Genomic DNA, 13,024 nt, shown 5'->3' with positions numbered 1-13,024 from the left:
GTAGGGCTGGGAGGCCAAATGGTGTCAGGCCCTTTCTGCTTCTACCAGCCTCCCACTGAGATCATGAAGATGTGCCAGAAGGAAGTGCATTTTGGTCTCTGTGGAAGGGCTAACTCGTGTCTCATCCTCAGAAGCCCTGACTCTGTTTTTGCAGAAAGACAATGTCACAGTGCTTGCTGCCCACATAAACACAGAACACCTCCTCAGCCGTCTAAGGCTGTCAGAACATTCACTCTGGTCTTCCCCACTCCATGGTGAATCCTTCACTGCCAATGGCCTGCTCCTATCTGGCCTATAGCCAATCCTTGGTCAATAGCTATACGAAGGCAATTTCCCAGGAAAATAATCACAATAGACGAAGGAGGAAGTCTTGGGTTTGATGCCTGGCAGCATTTAGGGATTGACTTCTTAATAATGCTGGATTTGAACTCAGGGCCTTGTTCAGGCAGGTACAGCTAAACCATGACCTCAGCCATTTTTTGCCTTTGTTTCTCAGGTAGTCTTCTGCTTTTGCCCCATGTCCCTTGAACCTGATCCTACTGTTTCTGCCTCTCAAGTAGCTGGGATTTCATGCATACTGGGGCACACTGGGCCCAGCAATTGACTTTTTTTTTAAACATATGACTAAAACCACCTCATCTACTTTTTCTAGAGCCAGCTTCTTCTCCTAGCTTTCCCATGTCTATCTCCTCTCTTCTTCATTCCCCACACTTGGGAGGATACCTCTCTTGCTAGGAGTCCCCTTTTCAGCCCTGCTGGATGTTGGGTGAGAACACCTCAGGGTCCCGTGCAATGATTTTCTCATGGTCTTCTTGCTCTCATTCTTCTCTTTCTAGTGTAGGTGACTGCCACTGCATCCCATGGTCCCTGAGTCTCAGCTCTGACTGCCCAGCTCCCGTACTAACTCCCCCTGTACACCCTTGCCTGTATGCTGGGGCTCAAGGCCAGGGACTGTCTTCAGACTCAGTGGTACCTTTCCTTCCTAGAAGAAGGCAGCAAAGAGCTTTGGTGGCAGAGAGATCTAGGGACAGAAATGTGCTACCACAGGGCCTCTGGCTGGCCTGAGTGAGCTGTTCCAACTAAGGAGACTCCCTGCTCTCCTGTGCATTCATCTGGGCCAATTATGGCCACCATTTCCTTACTTTTCTTTCTCCACTCTTGGCTCTAGAAGATGCTTTCCTCTCTCCTTCCCACCATCCATCAAAACCCCCCTTTCCCCCCAGCACACAATGCCTTGAGGAGGGCCACTGCTGACCTTCCTGCAGGCTCAGGGTCACCTGCCTCTCTCACTTCAAACCTTTCTTTGTTCTTCTCCTAAGATGTTTCTGCATTCTGCTTTGTAGCACAATTAGTCATGTAGCCTCCGGTTAGATTTTAATTCCTCAAGGACTTCCCGGTTAATTCCACAAACACATATGGCATCCCTTCTCTGTCCAAGATCCCAGATATTTGGTGAAAAATCCAAATGTGTTGCTCTCATTACCGGGGTCGCATTCCATTGACCCCTCATGGTTCTTCGTCGAGTAAATATACTTGGAAGGTGGGATCGTTAACTGTGAAATGAATCGATATGCTGTACAGAAGCAGTCGAGGTCATTTACACAGAAGCCTTGCGTGATGATCCTTAATCGTACTTCAAGGCTAGAAAAAGGCAGAGGCTCCCTGCAGAGGAATGCTAAGTTATCAGCAGAGAAGCCTGTGCGCCTCCTTCCTTTCATCCAAGACAAAGTGGCTTTCTGCAGTCATTCGCTCTTTCTCCTTTTTCCCCCTCTGCTCCTTTTCATGTGCCTGAAAAGAGCCAGGTGCACATTTAATGCTGAGAAAAACATGGTCTCGCATTTCTGAGCCTGTCCTAACTATGTGACAGTTTAGCTGAGCACTGACTTGTCTTGGAGATTTTTCCCTGCCTTTTCCTTGTTGGGCCTGGAAGAGTCTCAGAAGGTGGTATGGCCTGGGGCATCTCGCTGGGAAACTGTGAATGCGCCCCCAGAGTCCTCTGAATGCTTGTGGAAAGAAGACTTCAGTCTATTTGGGGACATCTGCATTCAACATGGCGATGAGCGGGTCACAAAACATGCATTTGTCTTTGGAGTCCCCCACTGGGATCCAGGCGCTCATCAGGGTGGCACGAGACGATCTGACTACAAAGGCAGGAAGTCTTTCGTCCAAGACTGATTTTAGAGCGATGAGAGCAGAGGTCAAATCTAATTTCCTGTGTTTGTGGGAAGGGGGAAACCCCAGGCCAGTTAATGGGACATGGGGTTTCCTACCAGCTGTCCTGGGCCCTGCAGAGGGGGGCTGGTTGGTCTATGAGGAGTGGCCTATGGGGGACAAGAGACATCGCACAGGCAGCAGGCCCCGGGCCTGGGACTGGATGCTTGCTGTGGGCATTTTTCACTTTTCCAGGCTGGCAAGCAGCCAGGCTGGCTCAGGAGTGTTTCTGAGGGGCCTCATAGCCACGCAAGAAGCCTATGTCACACCTCAGGACTGGCGCCTGACCCAAAGCACATAAAACTCACTGCAAAAGGAAGAAAAATGGAACTTTCCAGCAGCAGCAGCAAGTTTGCAAAGCTGTTGCCTGCTGCAGTCTATGCTCACAGAGAAAAATAAAACAATCTCCCCCCCCCCCCCCCAGCTATTGCAAAGGTGTCAGGAAGATGGATGGGTTGAGCCTGACATAGCCAGGGCAGGCAGACGTGACAGGGCAGCAGCAAGCTGTGATGGATGGAACAAATCTCACTCCCATGTGGACACTGGGTGCAAAACGCTGGCTCGCCTTAGGAGACAGCAGTCCTGTCCCGAGCAGGGAGCCCGGGGCTTGGTCCTGTCGCTCCCCCCAGGCCTAGTAGGCAGTATAAAGCCAAACCCTGTGGTGAATGGATGGATAATTAAATCTTGTTCCTACAGCCCAACTCCCAGTGAGCAGAAATAGAATAGCTGGGAGTCAGAGTTGAAAAGCAATCCCAGCCCCTTCCATAGCACAGGTACCTGTATCATGTCTGTGAAGCTCTCTCTGTCTTCCACATTCCCTGGAGAATGCACATAATTGCCTTGTGCTCATTCATAATTCAGGGGAAATTGTAGCTAACAATGGAGTTGTGTGGGAGCGTGGAGCTGGTGATGAGCACGGAGGCAGAAATATCTTCTTCCCCCCAGATCACTGTGGTCACACCTCTGAAGGCCTGGTCCATGTGTTCACGTAAAACACACAGATGAAGAGCCACAGCTAGGCTTGAGTGCCTTCCTGGTTCCCATATCATTCTAGAGAGGCTTTTGTGTCTTTGTCTATACATTGTGAACATCATTTGTGGTTGCTCAAGTGAATCTGCAGCTCAGGGCTGGAGCGTGACAAGAAGCACCATGAAGAGAGGCCCATAAAGGCCAACGAGACCCTTCCTCGGGCTGCTTCAAGCTCCGAATCCCTCACAGGCTCTCTGGCAGCTGGAGCTGGCTGGAAGGGGACAGGGTAGTAAAGGGAAAGGCTGGCATCTTCAAGTTACCTGGTCCTGGTAAAGTGCATCTTTCCTAGTGTCTAGCTCACCATCTAGATGAGATCAGGCACTACCAAACCTTGGTGGATTTTAAAAAACTGTTTCTAATTTCACTACGTCTCCTCAAGAGTGTCCAAGAGACGACGAGGTGAGAGGGACCAGAGAGAGAGAAGAATGCCTGGTCACTCATTAGATTTTAACCAGGGTTTTCTTTGACTCCTTCAAGCCCAGCCACCCTGCCAGTGTGAGGAGGGCGCACGGCCACAGAGACCATGGGCTTGAAGGCAGGCTGAGCTGAACTGCATTTCTTCTCAGCCAGAAGCAAACTCCATGACAAACAACATGACTTCTACGCAGTCTCCACCCACACCTGCTTTCCATAGCAGCTCCTGCTGCGCATCCCCACTGCTCCCTGTCACTGCTCTGGGGAGCCTCTCCTGATGCCCACACCAGCCTCTCCTGACTCTCCAGTTGAGGCTCTCCCAGTTGCCCCACTTTTCACCCCTAGCAGTAATGACAGTTGGGACTAAATGTGTGCACTAATTTGCTAACATCTGTCTGGAATTCCGCTGTCTGAGCACAGGGCCCATATCTGCCTGGTTCACCCTCCATCCTCAGACTGGAGACACACCCCTGGCCTGGTGTGTTCCATAGCATTGGCTAGCAAGGGTGACCTCAGCTCCTGTGAAAACCCATCCCAGATTGGCTGCTGTGTGTGGTGGATGAAGTGGGCTACTGTTGCAAATCCTTCAACAGTCTCAATGAACTGAAAGCTAGTTGCTATTTGTCTTCCGATATGTAATTCCAGGAATGTCTTCCTGAATTTCACAGCCATCTGCTATGCCTCTTTGCAGAAACAGGGTGTACAATGATTACTGAGTGAAGCCGAGTCTGGCTGACAGTGACCCCAAATCTTCCAGGGTAAGGTTCCCCACATCCCTGACAAAACTCTTTTGTCCCCAGGATGATGAAACCCTTCCTCTGCCTTTGCACACGAAGCCTCCCTGAAGCTGAACATCGTCCTTCTTTTTTCATCCAAGTGTCTATGACCTAGCAGAGCAAAATCTGGCCATTCGGGTTGTGATAACAATGATAGATTCATTTTCTTTCTTTGTTTCTTGGTTTTGATTCTTCTGAATCTTGGACCTACTTGTGCTTGGGAATGCTCTGTTTTGTTAAAGGCCACATCTGGAAGCTTCATTTTTCTGACCCCTCTTTACAGCTCTTGGTGATTATACCTTGGTTGAAAGGCAAGGAAGAGCTCTCAAATATTCACCGGAGATCAGCAAACACCAGGAAAACAAGTCTAGTGAATGCACACCTTCACAGCGCCCAGGCAGCCAAGCGAGGTCGATATATCAGAACCACAGGAGGTTTGGGTAAGTGCGCACATGAGCAGGAAGGAGGCTCAGAGATCTGTCATGTCATCCATCCCCATCCTCCTGCCTGCAGCCTCATGCCGTGCTCTGGCTTCTGTGGTTTTAAACTATTTTGATTAGCACCATAGGAAGAGAATCCATTTCTAGGTCTCTTCCAGGGTTTATGACTTAGGTCAAACCCTCTGAAAAATATATGGTTCCTTGATGCCAATGGATTTCACTTGGGATGTGATTTCTGAGTGGTATGGAGGAGTCTCTGGGGGAAGGGAAAACTCTGGTAGCCTTCCTGAGGGCCCACAGCAGGACCCAGGCTGGCAGGTCGGTGAGGGGTGGTAAGAATACCATCCTAACCTTAAGACACTGCCACTCTATTCAACATGACAGAGCCCCTGGACTTCCAGACAGCCTTAGCTGTGTACATTTTTTTCAAGCAGCCGGGTGCTGATGGCTCACACCTGTAATCTTAGCTACTCAGGAGGCTGAGATCTGAGGTTCAAGCCAGCCCAGGCAGGAAAGTCCACAGACTCATATCCCCAATAAACTACTCAGAAAAAGCTGGAAGTGATGCTGTGGCTCAAAGTGGTAGAGTGCTAGTGTTGAGCAAAAGAAGCACAGGGACAGTGTCCAGGCCCTGAGTTCAAGCCCCAGAACCAGAAAAAAAAAAACAAAACCAAAAAACCAACAACAACAAAAACACCCACAAAAAACATTCAAGCAAAGAATACTGAGAACCCCACTCTGCAAATGCAGAGGCCCTGGTTAAAGAGTAGTGAGGGAATCTGGAGATCTATCTACTCTCATCCCTTCCTTTCCATCCCCTATAAGTTCCGAGGGATCTCCAAAATTCAGCAAGCACAGCTCAAAGATTTCTTGGGTGAGTTGAAAGGCTTTGGACTCAGTTGAGTCCAACACGTGATGGACCTATTTATCCTCACTTATGTGTAAACTGGATGTAGTAACACCTAGTTCTTTTTTGTTTTTCTTTTCCTTCCTTCCTTCCTTCCTTCCTTCCTTCCTTCCTTCCTTCCTTCCTTCCTTTTCTTTCTTTCTTTCTTTCTTTCTTCCTTCCTTTCTTTCTTTCTCTTCCTTTCATGTGTGTGTGTATGTGTGTGTGTGTGTCAGTTTGAACACAGAGCCTTGCACTGTCCTTTAGCTTTTTCACTAAAGGCTAGCATTCTATCATCCCATTCCACTTCCAGCTTGTTGCTGGTTAATTAGAGATAAGAGTCTCACAGACTTTCCTGCCCTGAGTTGTCTTCAAACCACAGTCTTCAGGTCTCAGCCTCCGGAGTAGCTGGTATTAACAGGGATGAGGTACTGGCACCTGGCTAATAGCTAGTTCCTATAAAATAACAGATCATAAATAACAGGTGTGTCCATAGTATGTGCTCAATAAAGGTCCATTTAATGTAAGCCTCCAACAAGCCTCCTTTTGTTGGATCTGTGTAGAAGTCAGAAATGAACGTCTCATTTCTAATGAGAGGTTGCTGAGGTTGCCTATGCCTACCCTGTATCTTTCTCCCAAACCTTCCTTTCTAATAGAATCCCTCAGCCCCAAGAGGTAGTCCTGAAGACCAGCAAACCTTGACACAACATGCAGAATACAGTTGTGTGCTGGGAGGAGAGGGGCTCCGTTTCTCTGATCTCACCCAAGGTCCTAAGAGAAGTCCTGAGCTGGTGCACATCTAGAGCTTTCTCAGAACAAGGTGGAGGGAGCAAGATGGAGTGTGGACTTCCCCTTCCGTGAATGTGTGGCAAGACTACAGTTTAGGGTCTAATTTCAAGAGCGTGAATGGCCTGGGTAGGTGAAAATGAAGTATGGGAAAACATCCCAGGCCTGGCTGGAAGGAAGCATTGGGAGAAGCTACTGGCGGTTAAGTGTAATCAGAACAACCGGCTCTTGCCTTGGAAGGCACAGCTCAAGTGATAGAGCACCTGCATGCCAAACACAAGGCCCTGAGATCATTCTCTAGTACCAAAAAGGAAGAGAAAGAGGAGGAGACAGAGGAGGAGGAGGAGGAGCAGGAGCACGAGGAGGAGGAGGGAGATACATCAGTAGTATGTAGGGAGTGTGGATAGGGGTGGTGTGCGCCCATCCAAGCTCCTTGGCAGCCGCACTCCTCTCCTCCCTTCCTCCCTTGCCATTGGCCAGATGCCTGGGGCATTGGGCATGGCTGGGAAGACAGAGCCACAAAATGCATAGAGCCTGGGTCTCTGCACCTTGGACTCTTGAACAAACCTGTGGCATTTGAGCTGGTATCCAGTTTGGAATTTACTTACTATTTTTACAGCCTCTCTGTCCCTAACACAGCATTTTCTTTGTTCATAGCCAGGAGCTGAGAATAAGGTAAATGCCAGTGAGAATTTCTGACTCCCCATGGTCCCATATTCCGACGGCCACACCCCCTCCCCATGCTAGGTCCTGGGGCAAGGGCGAAGGACTGCTCCAGGGAGGCCAGGCATGCATTACATTACCACATCGGTTTCCTTCCAGAGAGGTCCCATTCCTCTTGGGGCTGGAGGCCAGGGGCCTCAGCGTGGAGGGACCCCCGGAGGACACGGGGCTGGCACGGGGACCACTGGAGGTGGAGGCTGGGCCTCCCCCGAGGTGGCCATCTCCAGAGGTCAGCCTCTTGCAGTAGATGGAGGAGGAGGTCAAGGAGCCCCTGTGGGTGAAGGTGGAGGTGGGCGGGTCCGCGCTGCAGCGGTGCATGCCCACGGGGCTCACCAGGCACTCTTCGGTGACGATGGTCTTGGCTAAGCAAGAAGAGGGTGCAGGGAAGCAAAGATCAGGCGGCAGCCTGGGAAGACATCTGAGCCCCATTCTCAGCAAACCATTCACTGACCACACAGTCAGGCCTCTCTGGGAGGCTGGGAGAGGGGGAGGAATGACCTGATGGCTCCAGAGTAACACTGAGGGCAGGCTGAGATGTCGGCCTCACTGACAAGACTGGGAGTCAGGCCTGACTCAGTTATTGGTGACTTGGAAATAAAACCCCCAAAAGAGAGACTTTTATTTATTCATTTTTGGTACGTGGTGGGGCTTGAACTCAAGGCCTGACCTTTTTTGTGCTCAAAGCTAATGCTCTACCACTTGAGCCACAGCACCGCTTCCGGCTTCTTCTGAGTAGTTTATTGGAGATAAGATTCTCATGGACTTTCCTGACCAGACTGGCTTTGAACATGATCCTCAGATCTCAGCCTCCTGAGTAGCAAACATGATAGGTGTGAGCCACTAGCACCTGACAGAACAATTTCTTTAACAACTATTAAACTTCCAGAAGGAGACACAGAGGGCAGAGATTGGGAGATGAATCTTTATGACCCCTGGATCTGGAAAGTATTCTTCAATTTGCCACCAAGGACATGAACAATAGAAAAAGAAGGTAAACTGGACTTCATCAAAAGTAAAAAATGTTTGTGCCACTAGGGACATCAGCAAGAAAGTGAATGAAGGCAGCTCACAAATCAGAAGGGAATATCTGCAAATCCTGTATCTGATAAAGGACTGCTAGCTAAAGTATAGTAAGAATTGTTACAGCTGATAGAGCAAAAGGTGTGAGATCCTACCTGAAATATAAGTAAGGCAAAAAGGGTGTGGGGTGTAAAATCTCAAGTGGTAGAGAGCCCAGCTAGCAAGTATGAGGCCCTAGTTCAATCCTAGCTCAATCAAAAAAAAAAAAAAAAGAAGAAGAAGAAGAAAGAAAAATGAATGAACAGTTAAATCAACGGAGTAAACAGCTTTATTGATGTTACTGAGTAAGAGTTGTGAAGGAAGCATACTAACATTTAGAATGCACTGAGCTGGACTCAAACTTTGTCATTAGGCAGGAACTAAGGCTCATATTGGGACTCGTATTTTATTTTATTTTGTCTGTTGTGTGGCTTAAACTCAGAGCCTAGGCACTGTACCTGAGTTTTTTTGCTCAGGGCTAGAACTCTACCATTTTGAGCCACAGCACCACTTTCAGCTTTCTTGTGGTTAATTGGAGATAAAAAAGAGTCTCACAGACTTTCCTGCCAGGGTTGGCTTTGAATGATCCTTAGATCTCAGCCTCCTGAGTAGGTAGAATACTACCTTCTCAGGCTTGAGCCACCAGTGCCCCGCAGGCCTCTTATTTAAAAGCTTCCTAAAGAGATTTACTCTCCTTTACAGTTAGGGTATTGCACTATAAATCTTATCGACTGAAAGTTCTTCTTTAAATCGAACTCTAACACTTCTTGCATTAATTTAAATGATCACTGTTGGATACATACTCTTGATACTATTCAAAAACAGGAAGTCATTTGACATATGGGTAGATGAACTGAAGGAACGCAGAATTTCTAGTAGCTTAAGAATTTTATTGCACAGTGACAAATTTAGGATCTAACCCCATTATTGAAAAATTGGTTTCAAAAAAGAAATGAATCTTTATTTGGAGAGACGGTCATACTTCACAAGTGGTTCTGGGCTGCCTGGAGAGTGAACAGCAGGTGGGGCCAGAAGACCTGAAATCACCAGAACCAGGACCCTTGGGGGATGGACTCCTGGAAACCACATGGGCTGCCAGGCAAGGACCTTGTGGCCCCTTACAAAACCCCTTTCCACGAGCCTGCGCCCTGGCCTCTTCAATCCACCACAGGTTTAGTCACCAGCTCAGCAAAGCAGGGTGGACGAGAGGTTTGGGGACACTTTGTAAATCATCGCGTTCCCTCTAGCAAAAGGAAAAAAAGAATATTCATTTAAAAAAAAATAATCACAAGCACGTGCTTAAATGACACAGGTGAATACACAAAGGCATGTCCCATGTTCAGGGCAAACGCTAGTATCTTAAGAACTTTGAAGAGAATCTGGCATTTCTCTTTCAGCCTTGCTCATTTGTTTACCTCGCTGCTGCCCATTGGTGAGTGCAGAGAGCATCCACAACATGCAAGCCCACTCAAACCTGCAAGGCATCCAGGGTCTCCTGGTGAGGTCCTGGAGTGGGGGCGGGAGTGGGGGAGCCCCTGGAATGCAAGGAGCCTCCGAAGAGAAGTGGAAGGAGGAAAAGGGGCAGGAAGGTGAAAGCCAAGAGCCAGGGAGAAGAGAAAGTCCCAAGACGGGGAGAGGACGGGGGTGCAACGACACACCCCTAACCAAGCCTAGCTCTCTGCATTCAGGATTCACACCAGTGGGAGCTGGGACAATTGATTTCATTTAACTGCCATTTGGTTTGTATTCCTAGCCTAAGAACACCCTGAGCCTCAGTAATAATGGCTCACACCAAACCTATTCAGACCACCATCGCCACAAAGTCCAGATGTAGATGCCGTCTCTAAACACATCTACTTCCTCCCCCCCCTCCCACACCCCACATGGTTCCACTTACCTCCAGGCTGGGACCCACATACACACACACACACACACACACACACACAGTTCCACCTACCCTCAGGCTGGGACACACACACACACACACACAAATACACACACACACACACACACACACACACACACACACACACACACACACACACGGGTCCACCTACCCCCAGGCTGGGAGCCATGGCCTTTCTCAAAATAAATCCCTGGCCTGTCCCTTGACAGCTCAGCTCAGCCCAGCCAGCCCTGGGCTCCCAGGCTCCAGGCAGTGCCTAGAAGGCTCTAGTGTGACTGGCTTAACCGGTCACTTCAAGAGGCGGCAGTGCTCTGATCTGCCCCAGCCCTAAACCCACAAGCTGGAAGGTGGGTGGCTGCGAGCTGTGGAATCATGCCTGCCAAAGCTCAGGCAGGTGCCACCTCCTAGATGGAGGCTGGGAATCCTGCCAGGAAGCAGGAGGCAGTTACTGAGGAGGTGATAGCCAGGAGGGAGCGGCCGCTGTCCTGGGGAGCTACACCTCTCTGCTCAGCCCAGAGGAAGTGTTGCATGTCCTACCTGGGGTCTGGTGTCCCCGCCACCAGGCAGCCTCACCCACGCTCGCTCCTCAGGCAGCTGCTGGCTCCCAGCATGTGACTGATGTGTGTGAGCCACAGAGCGGGGCCCCTGCCACAGGGCCTGCAAGAGACCTCTTGGTGACAGAGACCAGATTTCCTTCTTCCTCTGTGGCCTTTCAGGGAGGCTGTGGTGGAGGCTGGCAGATTTTTCTGCTGTGGGGCTCAGCCCCGCCCCCTGTGCTTGTTGCTGATAAGCCCTGTGTGTTCCCTCAGGGCCCTTGGGGCCTGGTGGCCCAGCCTTCCCGGTTCAAAGGGCACCAGGCCACACCACCTAGGAGGCCGGCATTTCATTCTTTTCAATTAAATTTTCCATTAACTTGGTCTCTGGCCGGTATGGATTTTCTCTTCAAGCCTGTCTCTAGCTTGGATCACTCAGCTCTTAGGATCAATTTTGACTCCCCTCTGGTCCCTTTAAGTACTTTCCTATTTTTTTTTCTCCTCTCCCCTAATGAGATGTATGTACAGAAACCAACCATAATTTTAATGCCTGACACCTGAACTTCCTTCGTCCTCCTCTGGTTTGCTGAAGACTTTGTTCTAAGCCATCAGTGGATTTTACTCCACTGGAAACTTGGACCAAAGACAATTTTGACTAAAGTCAACTGTTGGAAATAGAAATGCCCTTTTAGTCTCAAGAGGAGAGCAGCCTCTACAGCCATCTTCCACATGACCTGGTAGCTTTGCCAGCCTCTGCGCCTGCAGGATTCCCACGAGCAGGGGAAGGGGAAGGTGGGTGAGCCCCTGCCATTATGGTTCCATTTTCTCTATGACCTCTATGTCATCTTTCATAAGCTAGAGAAATTAAAAGTGTCCTCAATCAGAAAAAAAAAAATGCTGGGAGTCCCTGGAATAGGAGTCATCTGATCAGTTTTAGCTCCAAGGGGACATTTTAACTTGGAGGAAGACTCACAAAACTTTCTAGAACAGCAATCTCTATGAATGAGGCACAGGCTCACAGAACCCACTAGAACAGCAATCTCTCATTAATGAAGTACAGGCTCCAAGATCCTCAGGGGATGCCTGAAACTGTGGATGGTGCTTTGTTCTACACACACCATATGTTCTTACAAATACATACCTACGATTAAATTAAACCTAGGGTTTAATTTCTGAATTAGATGCAGTAAGAGATTCATGGCAGTGGTTAATAAAAATAGAACTAAGCCAGGTGTCCATGGTTCACACCTATAACACTAGCTATTCAGGAGGCTGAGATTCAAGGATCACAATACAAAGCCAACCTGGGCAAGAAAGGCTACCAAATAACCACCAAAAAGCTAGAAGTGGAACTGTGACATAAGTGATGGAGCATTAGCCTTATGCAAAAGAGCTCAGGGATAGTGCCCAGGCCCTGAGTTCAAGCTCCAGGACTTGTCCCAATACAACAACAACAACAAATTAAAAACCCTTTTCTGTACTGAATTTTTGTAAATGAGAGATAAAACGTGTAAATGACTTTGGTATTGTGATGGAGCGTAGGCTGTTTAGTAAGGGCTCCTACAACACAGTCCTGCAACCCTGACACAGTTGATCTGATGACCATGGATGGCCCCTAACTGACTAAGGAGAGGGTTGCATATGCAGGGAAGATACATTGGGCCGAATGAGACCTCACAGTGTGAGATTTCATCATACTACTGTGACATGCAAATGAAAACACAGAACTTCTTTATTTCTGGAATTTTCTATTTACTATTTTTAGATTATGGTTGAGCCTGCATTACTATAAGTATGGAAAGCAGAGCTGTGGATAAGGCAGGGAGCCTACTACATTGTCACTCTGGTGAAGCAAGCTGCTGGCTCTCTGTCATTAGGTACGGATATCCTGTCTCCCTTAGAAATACGTCATCTTTCAGAAAGATAAGACATTCCCTGTGTCTGTCATTAAATGAGGAACAGATTTGCTTTCTAAATGCTGTGTGTATAGTTTGGCTGTGATGGAACACCATGAGGGACCCAAGGACCATCAGCTAAAGAAAACAAGAGACAAGCCTGGAGAGCAAAGGACCCTCCTCCTCCCCCCCCCCCCCCCACCGTAAAGAAGCTACTCAACAAGACCTAACCATTTGTTCCCTTGCCACTCGAACTTCAGAGGCAGGAAGGAAAGCAACAACTCAAAGTGGACCTTGCAGGAGAGTTCAGCCATAGCACTTGTGATTTCCAAGGAGAGCCCCTACTCTTGGCAGGGCAGACAGTGT

General features: G+C 48.7%; 1 protein-coding gene across 1 annotated transcript in view; it reads right to left on the bottom strand.

The window, feature by feature from the left end:
• The window catches only part of Scml4 (Scm polycomb group protein like 4), a 70,096-nt gene that overhangs the window by 4,766 nt on the left and 52,306 nt on the right, over positions 1–13,024 (bottom strand). The window contains exon 7 of the mRNA XM_070010092.1: positions 7,346–7,627. Within this exon, the coding sequence (XP_069866193.1) occupies positions 7,346–7,627 (282 nt within the window). The remainder of the gene's footprint in view (positions 1–7,345; positions 7,628–13,024) is intronic.

Source organism: Dipodomys merriami, unplaced genomic scaffold (assembly GCF_024711535.1).
Source record: "Dipodomys merriami isolate MVZ:Mamm:240054 unplaced genomic scaffold, mDipMer1.0.p SCAF_8, whole genome shotgun sequence".
NCBI classification, from domain to species: domain Eukaryota; kingdom Metazoa; phylum Chordata; class Mammalia; order Rodentia; family Heteromyidae; genus Dipodomys; species Dipodomys merriami.
This window is presented reverse-complemented; position numbering and strand designations above follow the sequence as displayed.